The sequence below is a fragment of the Eurosta solidaginis genome, chromosome 5, assembly GCF_040869045.1.
Source record: "Eurosta solidaginis isolate ZX-2024a chromosome 5, ASM4086904v1, whole genome shotgun sequence".
NCBI lineage: Eukaryota > Metazoa > Arthropoda > Insecta > Diptera > Tephritidae > Eurosta > Eurosta solidaginis.
The window spans coordinates 147,968,972-147,991,348 of NC_090323.1; the positions used below are offsets into that span (position 1 = coordinate 147,968,972).

General features: G+C 35.3%; 1 protein-coding gene across 3 annotated transcripts in view; it reads left to right on the forward strand.

The window, feature by feature from the left end:
* Window positions 1-22,377, forward strand: part of Ccn — a 422,762-nt gene that overhangs the window by 297,948 nt on the left and 102,437 nt on the right. For all 3 annotated transcript variants that reach the window (XM_067791186.1, XM_067791188.1, XM_067791187.1), the window contains one exon: window positions 4,778-5,223. In XM_067791186.1, coding sequence (XP_067647287.1) covers window positions 4,778-5,223 — 446 coding nt within the window. The remainder of the gene's footprint in view (window positions 1-4,777; window positions 5,224-22,377) is intronic.

Sequence of the window (22,377 nt, forward strand, 5' to 3'; positions counted from 1 at the left end):
AACCAATAAGCGAAGTTACTTATTTCCAAATTTGTGACAGGATATGCATAAGATTTATTCTAAAAACCTCTCGGAGTTTGAGAAATGTTCTTCATGTCTTCGACGGTATGCAGTGTACGAAACAACAAGATTCAGTTGAATTTAGAAAGAAAAAAGTATGGTCAAAAGAGAGAGCGGTGAGAGCCAATTACTCTCGAACCTTGATGTGTTAGATAGTTGTTTTATTTTGAAAAATAAGGAAGGTATATAAAATATCCGTAACGAAGGCATAAATTAAACGGTCGCTATTACCGTAACCATAAATATAAAGTTAGTGCTGTGGTAACCATCAACAAAAGTAACCATAACCGAATTCTTAACTATAAGCGTCAATATAAATATCCACCAATATAAATATCACCAAAAAATACGATTGGACCATCATTTGCCTTGCAACTTCGGTTAAAAACTCAACTTGTGTAAAAGAGTTTTGCCGCTCGACATAACACTACGGGGATTCACGGCCAAAGCTATCAACGATCCCATAAAAATAACAGTATTTCTACCTTTAGCGATGAAAGTAATGTGTAAAAGCAATTATACCTTAACCAAGGATTAAACCATAGTACCACTGACCGTCAATGCAACCGTAGCCCAGATGGCGATATGCCTCTTATGTTCTTATCAGTTTCATCATCTACTACTTTATGCCAGTCTTCATCTCCTGAATTATTTTCGTCATCATGAGCGTCTTCATTACTATATTCATCATAATTTTTATCATCACTATTATTAGCCTTATTCTATCTCGACCATCTTCTTTGATATTTTCTTTTCTGTTAATTTTCATTCTGCATTTCTTTTCTTAGTCCTCTATTTTTGCATCTCTTTTCTATAATAAGCTCAGGTTACGTGTATTATCATACTTACTGCAGGCCATTCAAATAGTGCAGATGTTGCCATCGATCATCTTCTATACTGCTCAAGTGTACACTGCTCTAGCAAAGCCTTGAAGTCGTAGACTTTATTGACAACATACGGCACAGAATACCGTTCGCAGAACTGCTACGGGATATTGCTTTATGTCGCCAAAAAATATCATCTACATAGGAAAGCACGGCGTAAAACAATTATGCCGACGGGGTTAGGATTAGAGTACATCCGCGAGTAAAATCCATCTTAATCCGTCCTCGACTTTGGGTTGGCAGTGTGCCTTCTTTCATTATCTCTTATCCTGTCTTAAGATCGGGTTCTTAGTCCTATTGTCAGATAATCAAGGGTTCTGTCAACGGACGAACATCTGCGTTTATGATACTGAGAAATATTTTTCGGTTTATATGTACGTTAAAATGACAAAAAACATTAAAAACAACATGACAACGGTACAGTGGACGCTTTGAACTTTTGTTTTCAAGTTTCACTTTGTAGTTCTCACCAGAAAAGGCGTACCTCTTGGACTCTCGCTGAATTTAGTGCGCCTCATGCTGAAAAGAGATTTCGTAATTTTCTCCAGCAGAGTGAAAAAAATACAACAAATCAGATGGCAGCTACTGCGTTAAAAGCAAGATTAATAGTATAAGTTAGTCCCGGAACAAAAACGAATTGCCAGAATTTGTTGAACTTGTCTAAAATCGTCTAAACGCCTATACGAAATGTGAATAAGTTATTTAAATGCAAACAAAATTGCATAATTGTGATAGCTCTATCAATAAGAATCATAAACCTAAATCCAATGAAAAAAATTTCGTATTAATTTTAAATATTTTTTCTTATTGAATTATTTTCTTCCGATCAGTATGACATATGTGGAGATTAAGTTTCCTTTAATCTATTCTGATCTATTTCGTTGTAGTGCGAATAAAAACAAGGTTTATTCCACCTTACGGCCCAACGTTTCGCCAAATTTCCTTGGCATCATCAGGGGCGTGATATTCTATTTATTATTATATAAAATAAAAACAACAAGAAATGCAAAAAGTTACAATACTAAAATTTTTAGGTGCTTATGAATATACATATATCCACAGACAAAACTCAGCGAAACAGATGACAAATACAACATACTTTTGAAAATCAACTTACTTCAGATGTGGCGGTAGACAAAATTACAAGATGAAAATAAATAAAATTTACAAAGACAACAACTATTTCACCTACAACGACAAAATATACACACAAACACATGGAATGCCGATGGGCAACCCCTCTCTCCAACCATCGCAGATATAGTCATGGACGATTTACTTAACTACACACACAAGAACTCACAGAACTCCAAAAACAATACAACATACAAATAAAGTTCCTTATAAAATACGTTGATGACATACTCGCCATAATCAAAAGAAAAGACGCAAATATAATTTTAAATACATTGAACAAATACCACAACAAATTGAAATCGACCATAGAAAAAGAAGAAAACGGCAGTAGGTATCCCTTTCTTAGACACCCGAATATATAGAAATAACAACGTTTTAATATTAGATTGGTATTCCAAACCAACTGCTTCTGGGCGCCTAATAAATTATTTTTCATCGCAACCTTTAAAATATAAAATAAATACTGCCAAGAACCTCATAAGCAAAATATTGACAATCAGCCATCAAACATTTCACGACGCTAATATAAGAAAAATCAAAATGACACTTAGAAAGAATAATTACCTCGACTACTTGATATCAAGCCTAATCATGCAAAAACAAATTGACATCAAAAATACTAGACTTCAAACAACAAACACAGGCAACAACAACCAAACAAAGCAATACTTCAGTGTCACGTATATTCCTAGGCTCACAGAAAACTTCGCGCGAGATCTTATAAAAACATCAAAGACATTGGCTTTTAAATCAAATTGCACTTTGGCGACTTATTTTAAAAAAACAAAAAGCCCTGTAGATCTACAACAACAAAGCAACGTAGTGTATCAAATACAATGCAAAGGAAACGACGAAGAAAAATGCAACAAAGTGTACATCGGGACGACAAAACGAGCTTTAGGCAAAGACAATAAATACAATAAGAGCCGTCACTCGTTATTTTGTGGCGAGTATCTCGCTGGAAATTGAAAAAATTGATGCCGAATGTTTTCTGAGAGGGACATTTTTAATTGTCTCGCATTTATCCATGCCGTGTAGGCCCCATGTGCAACTATGATTTTTGGAAATAGAATTAAATAAATTAATTAAATACAGTCGAAAAATAAACACAAATACCCCACGAGAATGTATAGAATACATTTATAAACATCTCGCCAAAAAAAAAGTAGCGACTACCTCTCAGTATACATCGAGTTAATGCCAAAAAAATAACGAGTAACGGCTCTTATTGTATTTATCCTCTTTGCTTTAGGTACGCGACTATCTGAACATGAAGCCGATATACGAAAAAAAAAACAAAGCACCGCATTAGCGCAGCATGCAATAACAAATAATCACAGAGCTGAATTTGCAGGCGCGAAAGTTTTAGAAAAAGAAATGAGAGAAAGAAAACGATACACTTTAGAGAGCCTACGAATACTGCAAAATAGAGAAAAGACAATCGACAGGAAGGAAGATACTGACAATATTGCCGCAGCTTATTTATTATGTTTATAGTGTTTAATGTGACAAAGTATACCACAACTCGATGGTATCGATTTTATATGTAATTAATGGTGTAATTTTTGTAAATTTTATTCATTTTCATCTTGTAATTTTGTCTACCGCCACATCTAAAGTAAGTTGGTTTTCAGAAGTATGTTGTATTTGGTCATCTATTTCGCTGAGTTTTGTCTGTGGATATATGTATATTCATAAGCATTTAAAAATTTTAGAATTGTAACTTTTTGCATTTCTTGTTGTTTTTATTTTATATAATAATAAATAGAATATCACGCCCCTGATGATGCCAAGGAAATTTGGCGAAACGTTGGGCGTAAGGTAGAATAAACCTTGTTTTTATTCGCACTACAACGAAATAGATCAGAATAGTTTAAAGGAAACTTAATCTCCACATATTTATTCTTAAGTTAATATACTGACTATTTTTTAATTATAAATTATGCTGGTATTTCAAGTTGTGTTTTTAATTGCCAAAAATCATGATTTTTATTTCATTTATCAATTTCCTTAAAAAAAAGCGCTTGCTCGAATAAGCTTCCTTTAAATTTAATAGCAAGACCTAAAGATTAATCGGTCATCATTAATAAAGTTATGTCTAAAAAATTATTGCGAGTAAAAAAACACGCGAAAGCTATGAAATTATATTTTTAAAATATTTTATACACACCACGTGGCCCTTATAAATGCCTCTCACCACTTCAAACGAAATATAAAACATATAAAATTTAATCCCGATTATAGGTGATTAAAGGCACATCGAAAAGGACCAGATTTCGCTTTTGGAACCAAACATTTCAAAGTTATTTGTTAGTTTATCATATACCCAAAATTCTTTACACTCTAGTTAAAACAAATTACATATCAATTTTGATCTAGATTGAAGTTGCTCTGCTTCGAATAATCTACACTTTTATCCCTATCCGACCAGCGCCAACCGTGGCTAAGAAGATTCAAAATATACTAGTGATATCCTTGATATTATTTTTGCCGTTTGAAGGAGTGCAACTAAATGAAAACCTTATTTTAATTTTATTTAAGGACCACCATAATGTACCTACATACGTATATACTAACAATCACCACTTCTTGAGTACTAACTACAATTTGATTACTTTACACTCTAAACAAAGTAAATTTCTTCTCTTTTCTTTATTTACATACATACATGCATACATACATCGATACTATGCCAGTATACGCCACCTGCCATAATGCCTCAACGAGTCCATGGACACCGTGCTCACAGCCCTGTGGCCTTGGCGTTTCGACGCGCTACACCAACACAAACACTGGCTGTCGGCAATTGAGCAGTTTGCGACTGTGTGAAAATCGCAAATGTGATCAAGACAATAACAGTAATAGCCATAGCAAATACAATAACAACAACAATAATAATAGTGCAAACAATAACACTAATAACGCTAACAACAACAGCAACTATTTACGAACACAAAATTCAACACTCAAACAGAAAACCACAGCAGCGCAACAACACCAAAAAAGCGCGCATGAACAATTACAACAAAAATTAATTAGCCATAATGCTGCAAACAATTTAGTTGTAAGTGAGCCTAAGGATATTAAGGATATAACAAATTACCATGCATCATTATACGAACACGAGGAGCATCGAATACGCGTAAGTTGAACAAAAATATTTAATTAATTTAATTTAATTAATTAATGAGTTATTGATTTAATAAATATATTGCACTGGAAAGAGTTAAGAAATATTTAAAGTTTTATACGTAAATGTACTTAAGAATTTGCTTAAATTTACCAACGGCAACAACCCGTCCCTATATAAATTCATTTTCTCAACCCTTGCTTAATACATACATAGATATGTATATAACAAGTAAAGTAGGCTAATTTCGGGTGTAGCCGAACATAACATACTCAGCTGAGAGCTTTGGATACCAAATAAGGGAAAATCACCATGTAGGAAAATGAACCTAGGGTAACCCTGGAATGTGTTGTTTGTACGATATGGGTATCAAATGAAAGGTGTTAATGAGTATTTTAAACGCGCGTGGGCCTTAGTTCTATAGGGGGACGCCTTTTCGAGATATCGTTATAAAGGTGGACCGGGGTTGACTCTAGAATGCGTTTGTACAGTATGGGTATCAAACGAAAGGTGTTAATGAGTATTTTAAAAGGGAGTGGGCCTTGGATCTATAGGTGGACGCCTTTTCGATATATCGCCATAAAGGTGGACCAGGGGTGACTACAACTTGTTTGTACGATATGGGTATCAAATGAAAGGTGATAATGAGTATTTTAAAAGGGAGTGGGCCTTAGATCTATGGGTGGACGCCTTTTCGAGATATCGCCATAAAGGTGGTCCAGGGGTGACTCTAGACTTTGTTTGTACGATATGGGTCTCAAATGAAAGGTGTTAATGAGTATTTTAAACGCGCGTGGGCCTTAGTTCTATAGGGGGACGCCTTTTCGAGATATCGTTATAAAGGTGGACCAGGGTTGACTCTAGAATGCGTTTGTACAGTATGGGTATCAAACGAAAGGTGTTAATGAGTATTTTAAAAGGGAGTGGGCTTTGGATCTATAGGTGGACACCTTTTCGAGATATCGCCATAAAGGTGGGCCAGGGGTGACTTCAACTTGTTTGTACAATATGGGTATCAAATGAAAGGTGATAATGAGTATTTTAAAAGGGAACCTTTTCGAGATATCGCCATAAAGGTGAACCAGGGGTGACTCTAGAATTTGTTTGTACGATATGGGTCTCAAATGAAAGGTGTTAATGAGTATTTTAAACGCGTCCTTAGTTGTACATGTGAAGGCGTTTTCGAGATATCGAACCAAATGTGGACCAGGGTAACCCAGAACATCATCTGTCGGGTACCGCTAATTTATTTATATATGTAATACCACGAACAGTATTCCTGCCAAGATTCCAAGGGCTTTTGATTTCGCCATGCAGAACTTTTTTATTTTCTTCTACTTAGTATGGTAGGTATCACAACCATTTTACAAAGTTTTTTCTACATTTATATTTTGCGTCAATAATCCCATCCAATTACCATGTTTCATACCTTTTTTCGTATTTGGTAAAGAATTATGGCATTTTTTTCATTTTTCGTAATTTTCGATATCGAAAAAGTGGGCGTGGTCATAGTCGGATTTCGACCATTTTTTACAACAATACAAAGTGAGTCCAGATAAGTATGTGAACTGAGTTTAGTAAAGATATATCTATTTTTGCTCAAGTTATCGTGTTAACAGCCGAGCGGAAGGACAGACGGTCGACTGCGTATAAAAACTGGGCGTGGCTTTATAAGATATCTACGGTTATCTTCTGCTACCCAAGAATTAGGTGGAGATTCATGCCGTACCCGGCCATGCACACACAAATATGATGGAAAAATAAGTGGGGTTACCTTCTACCCTTTAGGTTAGCGCGGAGGGCGCCGCCTCCAAACTGTTGGTTCTGTAGAGTTTATGATGATTGTCTAGGCGGTCTTTTCCACCAGGTACACATTAGAAATTAATTAAAACTCTACTTTTTTATTTTAAAATGTTAATTCACGTTTATTTAATAAACTTTTTGTGAGCACGTCCGACACGTATATTTGCCAAATTTATAATGATGGCGGTGAAACATGAAAGTGTCGATGTCACTCTTGCCAATCGTTTTTCATGTTTCACCCCACATATATCTGGTTCATTCTTACATACTACATTACAATATCTCATGACGTATTATGTTTATGTTTTATTCATTCTGTTTTAATATTCACAATTAAATATCATTGTGAGTAACAATGTTGAGATGTTGCCAGATGATTATTAAAAAGTTAATTCGGGGGATTTTATCCTTACATCACCCTTTTTGGGGAAAAGAAGAATTGACAAAGTGATCAATTTTGTCACATTCTTCTTTTGCCATAACATATAAAAATTGTTGCGAACAAACGAATATATAGTTATATTAGGGTGTACCTCCCCTTTTTAATTCGTTGGTTCGGAACCATTTTTATGACTGATTATTACAAATGAATGAATTTGATTTTAGTTTATTAAATTATGTTGTTTGTTCTTCTTTTTGTTGTAGATATTTACATTTTAATATATTTTAAATTTGTTAAAGTTTTACATTTTTAATCTTTGCTGCTTTTGAAATATGTTTTTTTCTGTTTTGTTTTTTTTTTTTTTGTTTGAACTTAAGAAATACGAACAATTTTCATGAAATAGGTTTTTTTGAATATACAAAATGTGTGTTATTTTACTTTTTTTTGTTTTAACAGTTTTTAAGCCCTCGTGGCTGCTTAAATGCTAGTAAGTAAATTTTGGATTTGTTTTTTTTTTTTTTCATCAAATTTAAAGTAAACGAATTGGAGTAATGTTAATTTACTTTACTTAGGCGGTTTTTGTGTACCACTTTTTCTTTGTTTTTGACTTCATCGAAAATAGTTACGTTAGGTTCGTTAATTTGAGTAATGATGAACGGATCTTGATAAATATTTTCGTGCTTATGATGTGGTTCTTTTTGTAAAAGTACTCTATCTCCGATTTTTACAATTAAAGGTCGTGCCGTTTTATCGTACAGATTTTTACTTTGTAATTTATTTTTATTAATTAGGTTTTGTGCCATTTTGTCCGTTTTCTGCATCCTAAACTTAACTTCTTTGGCGTAGTTTTCGACACTATAATTTGGGTCAATTATTTCTTTTGTCAATTCACTAGGCAAAGTTGCCTTTTTCTCAAAGAGTAATTCGTAAGGCGAAAATTGATTGTCGAAAACTGTGCTACTCGTAGTATTGTGTAGGAAAGTAAAGTATTTTAAATAAAACATCCCAATCAGAAAAATTGTCTTTTAAATATGCACGCAAGTATTCATTAAAAACTCTATGATTACGTTCAATCCTGCCAACAGTTTCATGATGGTATGAAGTTGAAAAATTATGTTGGATATTTAAAAGTTTAGTTAATTCTTCAAATAACACGTTTTTAAATTCAGTACCTAAATCTGATTTTATGGCATTCATTGTGCCGTATGTTAAAATGAATCCTTCAAAAATAGCTGAAGCGACTGTTTTTGCCGATTTGTCTGGTACAGCGACTGTTACCAGATATTTAGTCATGTCGCAAATCATGGTAATTGCGAACTTGTTACCATATTTGGACTCAGGTAGGGGTCCTATTGTGTCAATTACTAATATATCAAATGGTTTACAAGGAGTTGGTGTTAAAACAAGTTTTTCTTTTGTTTTAGGTTTAACCTTGTTTAAAAGAAAATCCTTACAATCTTTGATATATTTCGATATATCACGAGTCATGTTCTTCCAATAAAATTTTGTTCGCAATTTTGCGTAAAGTCTTTTCATTCCGCAATGTCCACCGGAAATGGGATCATTATGGTAGATTTTCATAAGTTTTAATTTTGTATCTTCATCTGTTACTGTCTCCACTGGATCTGTTAACATAATTTCTAAAGATTTTAAAATTTTATTTCCAATATTTTTGAAATTTGTAATTGTGTAATGTTCGAACATAATATCGTTTTTAGGCCATTCAATGTGCTTAATTTTGCGTTTGCCGGCTTCTGATTCAAGCCTCGAAAGTAATTTCTCTAAAGTCGTTATTTCGTTAACAAGCTCAAAACTAAGTAACTCGAGTTTCTTATGTTTAATATGCGCAAAGATTCTTAAATTTGTTGTTTTATTATTTTTATCGTACGTAATTGCAGATCTTATTCGTGGGACATTTTTCGAAAAATTAAATGAAAACTTGTCATAGACATGTAAAGTAAGTTGTTTTTCGTCGGTTTTGTCTGTTTTTCTATGTAAATTTTTGTCGCTTGCCTTTTTTGTCATGGATCTTGTCTGTACTGCCAAAATTTGTTTGTTAGCTTCTTTAATCTCATCGATTGTTATACGTGATAGTGCATCAGCACAAACGTTTGATTTACCTTTTATATATACAATAGTAAAGTTATATTCAGATAGTTCCAGTCTTATTCTTGAAAGTTTTGAAGATGAGTCTTTCATGTTGAATAAGTATACTAGAGGTCTATGGTCTGATTTTACAATGAAATGGGTACCATACACATATGGTCGAAATTGCTTGATTGCAAAGTAAATAGCTAAAAGCTCTAATTCTATAATAGGCTTTTTCTGTTCAGCTTTATTAAATGCTTTAGAAGCGAACCAAATTGGTAAATCACTACCTTGTTGTTCTTGACTCAAAATAGCGCCACATCCAGTTGTGGAAGCATCAACTGTAATAATGAATTGTTTAGTAAAATCTGGACATTGAAGTAATTTTGGTGAAAGTAACGCTGCTTTCAAAGATAAAAATGCTCTTTCGCACTCTACATCCCATACAAATTCAACTCTTTTTCTGCTTAATCGGTTCAGAGGCGCTGCCAGAGACGCAAAGTTAGGTATAAACCATCTGTAATAGTTTGCAAACGCGACGAATCGTCGTACCGCGTCTTTGTCAGTCGGTTTCGTATACTTTTTAATTGCGTTTATCTTAGAGTCATCTGGCAACAAACCTTTGGCTGAGCATTTATGACTTAAAAATGTAACTTCTGGTCGTAAAAAGTTGCATTTATTTGGGTTAAGTTTGAGATTAAAAGATCTACAAGTATCGAAGACTTTTGAAAGATTTTTAATGTGGTGTGCTTCGCTACATCCGACGACGATAATATCGTTCCCCCAGCGGGTTAGGGGACGTCAGAATATACCCGCGGTAGGTATGCCTGTCGTAAGAGGCGACTAAAATACCAGATTCAAGGGGCTGTGTAGCGCAACCCTACAGGATGCCAGCGCAACATATAGCTTCTCCAAACCCAATTGTCAACCTCACCTATCCGCGGCGAATCCTGTTTCACTAACAGACGAGGCTCTGGCGACCCTAAGCTCCTTATGGAACTTGGGGTTTGGGGAGGGAGGGGATGGCCTGAAGGTTTAATGTGGCCACATAAATCGAGATGGTCGGGCCAGCACCTTAATGGTGCTGTGGCACCGGAGCGTACCGGATCTGTATCCGGCAAAGGACCAGCACATCGATAACACTCCCCAAAGCCTTCGGGGAGCAACCTTATCGCTACAACAACAACAACAACAACGATAATATCATCGACGTACAAAAATGCGACATTGGGTGGTATACCCGAAAAAGCTATCGTCATCATTCGCGAGAATGAATTAGGTGCTATATTTAAGCCAAATGGAAGCACTTTCCATCTAAATGCGCCACCGTCAGTGCTGAAAGACGTAATGTCCCGAGAATCAGGATACAAGGGGATTTGATGAAATCCTGAAAAAAGATCTAATGTGGAAAAATATTTTGCTCTACCGAGATTGTCTAAAATATCGTCAACTCTAGGTAGTGGGAATTTATCAGCAATGAGTTTTTTGTTTACCGCGCGAAAATCTACGCACATACTATAAGCTTTTTGACCATTAGTATCTTTCTTTGGGACTACAATCAAAGGACTATTGTAATTCGAATAACTAGGTTCAATCAAATCATTGTCTAACAATTTATTTACTTGTCGATTTATTTCTTCGCGTTGAGAGTATGGCAATCTATAGTTTTTAACATATACCGGATCGTTGTCTGTCAATCTTAGTTTTTGCTCGTAAAAGTTATTTAAAGTCATTTTGTCCGTGTCAAGAGCGCAAATGTCGGCATAATCTATGCAAAGGTCAATTAATTTACTATGAGCATGTTGAGGTATTTGATTTTTTAAAATCGAAGTTAGTTTTTTCGTACGTTTGTCTTCTGTTTCTGTTTGTTAATTGTATAGACATTGTAGTTTGAAAGTTTTTCTATCCGAATACTTTTTCTTTTGACATACTTTATATCATCCGTGGTATTTATAACTTTAATAATTGGGTTACTGGAATTAACAATGCACCTAGCTGTGAAAACACCTTTTTCGATTTCCTGCGAGTCCACGAAAAGTGGCTCGGGTGAATCTCCTAAATCAAAAAGTCTGAATATTTCGCATCTTGGTGGAATGATACAACTGTCGCTTTCTGTTGCGTGTAGGATTGGTATCGCGACTTTTTCATTACCTACCCAAAAGGAAATACTATTTCTTTCATAATTAATAATGCATTTGTTAATTTTCAGAAAATCTTTACCCAGTATGCCATCGGATGGAACATTAAAGTCTTCATTCACTACATGTAAAGTATTTTTAATAGAAAAGTTTGAAAAATTTAAATTTGCTGTAATTTTACCTAAAGTAGAAACTGAATTGGAAGTGACACCGGTAATGTTAATAATGTCGTTCGTGTTTAAGGAAATATTTCTGTCTAGACATGATATTTTTATTAAAGAAATGTCGGCTTGAGTGTCTACTAGGAAAGAACAAAATTTTTGTGACTCGTTCAATTGTAATTCTATAAAATCAGAGTAATTTAAATTTAAACAATAGATGCCTATTGGTGAGGGAAGTTCGCTTACTGGCTTGGTTCGTCCTCCCTCAGTGTTCGCTCCTGAGGGGCGCTGGCGTTTAAAGCGCGAACGTTTGCGTTTCCACCTCTACCGTTTGAGGATCTTGAATTGTTGTTTCTATTGTTACTATTGTTTGGATTAGGGTTGGTATTTGGACGCGTATTATTATTGTGATTATTCTGATATCTATTTCCGTTATAATACCTATATCTTTGATTATTGTTACCGTTATAGTTACTATTGTATGAAAATGAATTATTGTTTCTATAACCAGTATAGCCACGGTTTGGGTAAAAACCTCGATAACTACCACGGGAATTTCTAAATGTACTGTTACCACGTGATCGAAAAGCTAAAACCTGACGCTCAGTTACTTCATTGTTTTGTTCTACAATTAATTTTGCTACTACGTCTTTCGGATCAGTAAATGCTGTTGAGGCTAGAATGGTTTTTACTAAATTTGATTTTGCATTTAGACGACACACGTTAACAGTTTGTTCGACTGCCATTTCATGAGCTTTCGCTTGAGTGATCCCTTCAATAATAAGAGACCGCTCAAGTGAGTCAGCTAAATCTTCAACTTGTTTGGCAAAATCTGTATAATTGTTTCCGTTAATATGTAACGCTGCAATTCTCCCTGCTACAACTTTCGAGTTGTCTGGTTTGATCCTATTACGTAGAGCTGTTTTAATTTCGTTGACTGAAGCTACTTGTGTTGGTATTGCTTCACGAGCTTTACCCTCTAATTTTGATTTTAAGAACGCTAAAAAAGTATCGGTTAAATCTGCAGTAGCGAATTATTCAAGTAATGCAATTTTGTCTATAAAAGAATCAAGTGCTAGTGGATCACCACTGTAGTTTTCTCTAATAGAATTAGCACATGTGTTAATAAAAATTCTTTTATCCTCTGGAGTTGCCATGACTTGATCGTTAAGATCTGGAGCTGAATTAGCAGAAGATGAGGGCACGTTTGTACTAATTGGATCGTTAAGATCTGATTTTAAAATAGAAGAAGTTAAAATTTCACTATTTGAATCGTTAAGATTTGAAACCAAATAAGAAGTTGGATTTTTAATGGAAGAATTTTCGAATCCTGGAAAATCTGTTGATAAAGAGAATCTAGTTTTCTGGTTTGTGACTTTTTCGGTCGAAGATGAAGCTAAACTTTCGTAGCTTGAGCCTGATTTATCTGAATCGGATTCTGAATCTGAAGTTTTTTGCACTTGTCTACCACTTCTAAGGTTGTACGTATGAAATTACTAAAGCACTTGTTTGAATGTTGAATTTATATTCGAGGTTAAATTGTTGAGGAAAAAGAGCGAAGGAAAAAGTTAAAGAAATATTTAACAATTTATTAGGAGAATTAATTGAAACTGCAGTAAATTTTTATGAAAAATTTGTCAAAAGTAATTTAATTCAAAATGGCTCAAAAGTATGTAAGTTTTAATTGGTAAAAGTCTTAAAATGTACTCACGGACGCACCGCTTTATTCAAAAAAATCTCTATTTGGTTTTTCACGGAACCACCGCATGTAATAAAAATTGAATTGGCTTTTCACGGAACCACCGCATGTAATAAAAAAAATTTGGTTTTTAACGGAACCACCGCATATTGTCAAAAAAAAATTACTTGGTTTTTAACGGAACCACCGCATGCACCGAAAAATTGATTGGTTTTTCCGAAAACCTCCGTATCTATCAAAAAAATTGATTGGTTTTTCTAACAAACCACCGTTTATCAAAATCCAAAATTTATATTGAATGCGAAATTAATTTAATTGGAATACGGAGACACCAAATTTAATATGAAATTTTAATTTTTAATACACATACATCTATAATTTTAAAGAAAAAGTACCCGTGGGCAAAAGAAATGTTTAATACATATAAGTATACTTATATTTGGTCACTGCTGCTGCTGCGCTGGCAGACCTGAATCGCTGCTGGTATTGTTGCTGCTGGTGTTGTTGCTGCTGCTGGCATGTGTCTTCGATGTTGTTGTTTTACGTCTTAAAGTTGGTGGTGGAAAATTTTGGGTGCCGTTAATTTCGCCGTTATGCGTGGCGTAGTGCGAGTGCCGTTTTGTAAAATTTATAGAATTTGTAAAATTTTGAGTTAAATTTTCATTATTAAATTGTATTTTAATTTTGTTGAATTTTGCTTTTGTTAAATGTTGATTAATAAAATTGTTCTTGTGGTTTATTAAATTCAATGTAGAAAATTTGTACTGCCGTTTATAAATTTAGTTTATAAAATTGAATCGTAGAATTGTTTAAAGTTGTATTAGAAAAACAGCTTGTAGATTTGTTAAATTTTATTTTAAGAAATTATATCGTAGTTTAGTAGAATTTTATTTAGAAAATTTTATATTTAGGTTTTATTGAATTTTACTTAGAAAATTGCATGGTAGTTTATTAAAAATTTATATTAAAAAATTATGTATTGGAATTTAGTTGAATTTTATTTAGAAAATTATATCGTAGATTAGTAAAATTTTAGTTAGCAAATTGGGTATTGTATTGCATTTTTATATATGTATTAGAATCTCATAATTTATTAGAAAATTGTATTATTAAATTTTGCACATTTTTCGCACCACACTCACTTTTACTTTTTTTCTCTTCTCCAAAAATACTGCTGTCCTCCGAAAAAAAAAAATTTTCCACTCACCGCTGCTGATGTGAGAACGTCCGGTTCGTTGCGTTGCCAAATTGAAAAACAAAGAACGAGACTCCAGACTCACGGTCGCCATATAAGATAACTACGGCTATCTTCTGCTACCCAAGAATTAGGTGGAGATTCATGCCGTACCCGGCCATGCACACACAAATATGATGGAAAAATAAGTGGGGTTACCTTCTACCCTTTAGGTTAGCGCGGAGGGCGCCGCCTCCAAACTGTTGGTTCTGTAGAGTTTATGATGATTGTCTGGGCGGTCTTTTCCGCCAGGTACACATTAGAAATTAATTAAAACTCTACTTTTTTATTTTAAAATGTTAATTCACGTTTATTTAGTAAACTTTTTGTGAGCACGTCCGACACGTATATTTGCCAAATTTATAATGTTGGCGGTGAAACATGAAAGTGTCGATGTCACTCTTGCCAATCGTTTTTCATGTTTCACCCCACATATATCTGGTTCATTCTTACATACTACATTACAATATCTCATGACGTATTATGTTTATGTTTTATTCATTCTGTTTTAATATTCACAATTAAATATCATTGTGAGAAACAATGTTGAGATGTTGCCAGATGATTATTAAAAAGTTAATTCGGGGGATTTTATCCTTACAGCTCCAACCGATTTCGCCCTTTTTCACAAAAAACAGTTCTCGCCGTAGAGTCTAAGCCCCAACCAAATTTCACAAGGATTGATAAATTTTTGTTCGACTTATGGCATTAAAAGTATCCTACGCCCATTTTGAAATTTTCTTTTATTTTTGTATTTGGTTGCACCATATCACTACTGGAGTTGAATGTTGACATAATTTACTTATATACTGTAAAGATATTAAATTTTTTGTTAAAATTCGACTTTAAACAATTTTTTTTTAAGTGGGCGTGGTCGTCCTCCGATTTTGCTAATTTTTATTAAGCATACATATAGTAATAAGAGTAATGTTCCTGCCAAATTTCATCATGATATCTTCAACGACTGCCAAATTACAGCTTGCAAAACTTTTAAATTACCTTCTTTTAAAAGTGGGCGGTGCCACGCCCATTGTCCAAAATTTTACAAACTTTCTATTCTGCACTTTATCCGTCTTTGATAATGAATTATCGCACTTTTTGGGTTTTTCCAAATTTTAGATATCGAAAAAGTGGGCGTGGTTATAGTCCGATTTCGTTCATTTTAAATAGCGATCTGAGATGAGTGCCCAGGAACCTACATAGCAAATTTCATCAAGATACCTCAAAAGTTACTCAAGTTAACACGATATAACGGGCGGACGGACGGACATTGCTCAATCAAATTTTTTTTCGATACTTATGATTTTGATATATGGAAGTCTATATCTACCTCGTTTCCTTTATACCTATACAACCAACCGTTATCTAATCAAAGTTATTATACTCTGTGAGCTCTGCTCAACTGAGTATAAAAGCAAACAGCGGCGAACACAAAAATACCAATGTCAATTTTTATCAAATTCCGTCGACTAAGTTCATCTTTTTTTATTTTGGACAAATTAGGAGAAAATTTTCCTGAATTTCGTAAAAAAAAGCTATGCAAATTAATGAAGAAAACGTTTTCGAAACAATTCAAAAAAATTTTCGAAAATTTCGAAGTTTTTATATAGATTTTAACTTTTCTTTTAAATAATGCATTTTTATGGCCCAATCAATTTTATCCCAAAAAAGGACAAGTTAAATATCCCTCGAAATTTGTATTGATTTTTGACCATTTTTTTTTCTCAAGGGAGTTTTAAATTTTCTTGCGTTTGTAATTCGCACAGCTTAATCTTTTATAAGAAAGAATATCGGAAACTTACTTACTAACTTAATTGGCGCTTAACCGTTTAAACGATCATGACCGTCGAACAAGGGGCGCCAGTCGCTTCTTCGCTCTGCTAACTGGCGGCAAATGGTCACACCAAGCGATTTTGAATCATTTTCCACCTGGTCCTTGCAGCGGAGTGGGAGCCGACCTCTTCCTTTGCTTCCATAGATGGGTTCCATTCTTATCGGAACTTTTTTAGCCGGAGCGTAATTTTTCATTCTCTTAACTAGGGCTAGCCGCTGGTCGTACAGCTCATTATGAAATCTTCTTCAGTACTCGCCGCCGCCTACGCGTAGATGTCCATAATTTTTTCGAAGAACCTTTCTGCTTCTGCGCCATATAGCAAAGCAGGTACGATAATGCAGAGTATGATTTTGGCTTGCATAGAGAGAAATTTACTTTTCAATTGCCTACCTAGTCCAAGGTAGCATTTATTGGCAAAAGTGACTCTTCGCTGGATTTCAGAGCTGATGTTGCTGTTTATGTTAATTTACAATCTAAAACACCTTTTAGAAAAAAAAAACTGACTGACTGGCGAGCATGGAATAACTTATGTACTTTGTTAGGTTAAATTAATTGGGCAACAAATCTGCATACTCGAAAGATTTAGAAATTTTCAGGGCAGAGGGAGCGAGGGCAGTGGCCTACGCCAACGACTTAGTGATTTGATCGCAGGAATACTCCTTCCAACGAATAGGGAGCTCACAGAAATGACATATTGCAGCATTTTGCAATGCGCAGGACAAAACGTGCTGGGGAAAGATCCAACAAAAACAGAACTTATTCTGTACACGTGGAAAATAAAAACGCCACTCTAAACTAAGCGAGGCTACAAAACGACACAACAATAAATCTCTATGTTGAAGCCAAATATCTTTGCCTGGTACTCCAAATTAAACTGGTAAAATACCATGGATGTGCGACCAAAGAAAGTTATGACAGCATACTACACCCATAAAGGGCCTTTCGCTAAAAACTGAGTACTGTCACCCCATATTACAATACAGTCATTCGACCGATACTAACGTATAAATCTCATGTTTGGTGGAAGGCGCTGGATCAACAGATCAATCAACATACCCCAGCGGGTTAGGGGTTTAGAATATACCCACGGTAGGTATTCCTGTCGTAATAGGCGACTAAAATACCAAATAGATTCAAGGAGTCAGCGCAATATATAGCTTCTCCAAACCCAATTGTCAACTCACCTATCCGAGACGAATCCTGTTTCATTAATAGACGAGACCCTAGCCAACCCGGACTCCTCATGGATCTAAGAGTGGGAGGGTGGTATGGCCTAGAAGGTCGCATGCGGTTATAACAAATCGTTCCCGAGATGGTCGGGCTTGGTACCGGAACGTACCGGATCTGCATCCGGCAAAGAACCATCAACATCGATAACACTCGCCAAAGCCCTCGGTGAGTGTCCTTATCGCTACAACAACAAAAACAAGAACATCAATCAATATAGGGTTTGGAAGGTGCAAAGGCTAGCATGCCTGGGAATGTCAGGCGCAGCTAGCAGCGCACTTGATGCCTCTACAAGTATTCGTGGTTTTGTGAGAGGATCCTATATGTGGGAATCCATTAAATAAGGGCATGTAACGATATTAGATGGTATGGAAAGGGGACGATAAAACGGAGATATACCTGACCTTAGTTCCGACAACGACCATATCACGTCAGTTTTTTACTTTCTGGTGGAGAATATGCCATTCTATAGGGGAACGGGCGGAAGGCCTAGACAGAGGTAGGGCCATTACAATCTATACGGACGACACGAAAATGGAAAAGGTACTCAAACTGGAATGTACTCAAAGCAACTTCAGGTGAAACAATGGTACCAACTTCCAGCGTCGTGCAGAATCTTCCAAACGGAGGTGTCTCAAAGTCTCTCTTAGTTGGGTCCCTGGGCACACCGATGTCTGAACGAATTTGCAGATAAGATGGCTAGATAGGGTTCCAAAATGAGCATAAGCTAGGCAAACAGTTTCATACAACCCGCGCTGAGTTATCTCCTGCTGGGTTATCTTCTGCGAAAAATTGGGAAGTATGAGATTAGGCCAACAGACTTTCTGTGGACCAATCATGTTGAGTGTGAGGTATCAAGATCATTATAATAGGCATAGAATAAGCTTTGTTTTCAAGCTAAATATTTTTGCAATGTGAGTACTTATGGGTGTCTTCAGAGATCACTGCGCTATTGCAACGATGCTCCTATGGTATGCGCATAACTCCCTTTGCATAAGCTGTCAGGATGAGGAGTTAATTTCATAATTTCTCTGCCCATGTTCAGTACTGCAAACTGGACGATACAAATTTCTGGGCGCCCAGTTTCTCGACAGTCTGGCAGGGGTTAAGAAGGTGGATCTTTCATTCGTTCTTAAATTCATCAAAGAAAGCGAGTGGTTCGTTCGGACTACTAGGCAGTAATCTGGTGGAACGAATGTGCCCCTATCCGCCACTTACTAAGGGTATTTACAATGGATACCTTCATTTCTTAAACTATCCTAAATTAACCTTTAACATTTTTTAAAATTGTTCTGGTTTTTTATTCTTAAATGATGGAAAATAAAAAACATACGAAAAGATTTTACCGTTAATCATTGTTTGGGAAAAACTTGAAATAGCTCGACATCAGGACGTATAAGATAACAGCTGTTTCGATTAAACCTGGTAAATCTCTCCAAAGCTATTTCTCCCGGGAGTGGGACTCGAAACCGCACTCCTGCGGTTAAAATTTAAATAATTGCTTGCAAACAAATGCGTGAGTGGATTTAAAAGCAAATGACCAGTCCCCGTTTTGCAATAACAACTAACTATCATGGGATACAAGGGGTTGATAAGCGCAATATAAAGCTTAATGGCTTCCACAACCCAATTGTGAACCTCACCTAATCGAGGGGAATCCTGTTACAAATATGAATGTATCATACACATATTAAGCAGGCGAGACTCTGGCGACCCCAAGTTCCTCATGGAACTAGGGGGTGGGGGCGGGATGGCCTACATGTTATGGTATATATGTGGTCATAAAAACCGTTACCGAGATGGTCGTGCTAGTACGTTAATGGTGCTTTGTTACCAGAACGTAAAGGATAGATATACGTCAAAGAACCATCAACATCGATAACCCTCTCCAAACTTTCGGGGAATGTCTTTGTCGTTAACACAAAAACAACAACAACTAACTATCATAGCTAGTTGTTTTTGCTCCTTCTCAAAAAAAAAAAGGACGTGTGGCACTCGGGGACTGCCGCGGTAAAGCTTTGCATATTATCAACTTATGCAATTATAATATTTATGCAACATTTTGTTTTTGCATATTAATTCAAGTTTTGTCTTTGATATTAATTCAAGTTAACCTTTTTAAGCGTGGTGACCCATAAGAAAACGAATTTTTTACTTTTATTGAATAAATGAGATGTTAATATATAACTTACACTTTAACTTTAACTTTAACTTTAACTGTAACTTTAACTTTAAATTTAACTTTAACTTTAACCTTAACTTTAACTTTAACTTTAACTTTAACTTTAACCTTAACTTTAACTTTAACATTAACTTTAACTTTAACTTTAACTTTAACTTTAACTTTAACTTTAACTTTAACTTTAACTTTAACTTTAACTTTAACTTTAACTTTAACTTTAACTTTAACTTTAACTTTAACTTTAACTTTAACTTTAACTTTAACTTTAACTTTAACTTTAACTTTAACATTAACTTTAACTTTAACTTTATGATCCGGGGTGGGCGTGAGCTTAGCACCTGGTAACAAGCCAACCTAATATAAACGCATGCATGTCATTTTCTGTCAAAAATGTCTCATGCACATACAACTTGTATGAGAGCAACTCAAATTGAATTTGCTGCGTGAAAACCTAACTCGATTTCCAATTTTTGTTCTGTGTGACATTTAGATTTGGCGTTTGCCCACATGCTTTACATTGTCACAACGCAGGCTTATTTGGGTTAGGGCAAAAAACGCCGGTTGTTTGCGTGCGCTAAAAAACGCAGTGCGGTTTTATTAGGTTGGCTTGTAAGCGACCATATATGTATACGATAAGCGATAGCACAATGGCTACTTCGAGAAAATCAACGACAGCTCTTTTAGTTTGATTTCGATGGTCGTACGGTGAGGAAGTGTCGCACGCGCGCTTAAAACAGACCAAAAAAGTGCGCGTGACACGTGCTCACAGTTCAAGCATTTAAATCAAACTAAATAAATAATTGATTTTGCTTTCATGCTCGCTACGCGTTCGTGTTTACTAACACATTCTCAATTTGGAAACCTGCCCACCGCTGATTATGATAGAGATCCAATATTATTTATTTGGCCTGTTGCTAACACCGAACCTTTACGAACCTTTTCGAATCTTTTCGAACCTTTTCGAGCCTTTTCGGATCTTTTTTGACAAATATCCGTTACGGTTTTTTTTGATTTAGTCGCCAAGCCCGCGATAAAATCTATGCAATAGCTAAAAAATTTTAATTGCCGAAATTTGATTACAATTGCCACTGCTATTTTCGTGTTAGCTACTGTATATATTTGCTTTACTTCATATTAAAAATATTTCCTTATATACTCAACTTCCTTAACAAAACAACAATAATAATAAAACAAAAGCTACCACAAGATAACAAATAAAATGAAACAAATTATTTCCCCAACTTATAAACAAAGAAATGGAAAAAGTTAGGCTATAGTCCTCTTTGTCTGGTACTCCCTCTCGTCTTTGGTCATAACATCCTGCTTGCTTACCAAATGTTTTCTTCTTCGGTCATAGCTTTATAGTCTTAAATTATTTTACTATGTATATATTTGTGTACTTATACAAAAGGTATGTATGTTTACGTTTGTCTTAAAAAATTTTTTGTATATTTCCCTGTTGGATATTTAGTTTATCCTTCTTTGAAAAACAAAGCATTGTAAGCACTTTAATCTTGTTGTTTTTGCATATCTTGAACATTGTCCACCAGTTGTGGTTGTTACTTTTTCTTGCTGATACTCCTTAAATTTGAGTACATTTTAATTCTTCAAAATTCCCTCAGGACAAAGCTGCATCAGATTAAAATAAATGAATTTAAGGTGATTTCGGAAAGAGAAAAATTTGTGAAAAAAACTATAAATATGTAGAACAGATATAAATTGTCATAAATAAAGGAGCACCAATCTTAGTAGCCCTAACATTAGCATATGCAGCGATCCTACTCAGATTGTTAGTGAACCTTTAAAACCTGGAACACAAAAATGAGCAAGACCATTTTTTTTTTAATTGAAAGTTGTGATAGCGCACTACTCTAACCCTTTCGCCGTGGAAACGAGGTTAGTGAAACATTACGTGTTCTACGCTTTCCCATTCGGAGGGACATTGTGGACCGAAAGGATCCTCCTCTATCCCACACTTATATAGATATTTCTTGAAGCCGCCGTACCCGCTCGATATCTCTGTGTGGTAGTAATTTAAATAGCCGTGTTTTCGTTCGTACCATTCCCCTATATTCCGAACTAACATGAAGGTCTGGCGCCCTTTTCTGGATTCTTCCCATCGTCCTTCCCACCTAACTATTGTTCGTGATAGTTGTTGTTGTTGTTGTTGCAGCAGTGCTTCGCCCCACCTAATAGTTGCGACCGATCACAAATTGTCATCAATATCCTCAAAGGGGAGTCCAAGGAAACTTGCTGTTTCAACAGGGATGGACCGTAATGAAAGGCGTGTTAGAGGCGTTGGTTCCACATTACAATTAAAGAGATGGTTGGTGTCACGTGGGGACACATTGCAAGTGGGGCATGCATTTTGTATGTCGGAGCTGATTCTGAATAGCTAAGAGTTTAACCTGTTACAGT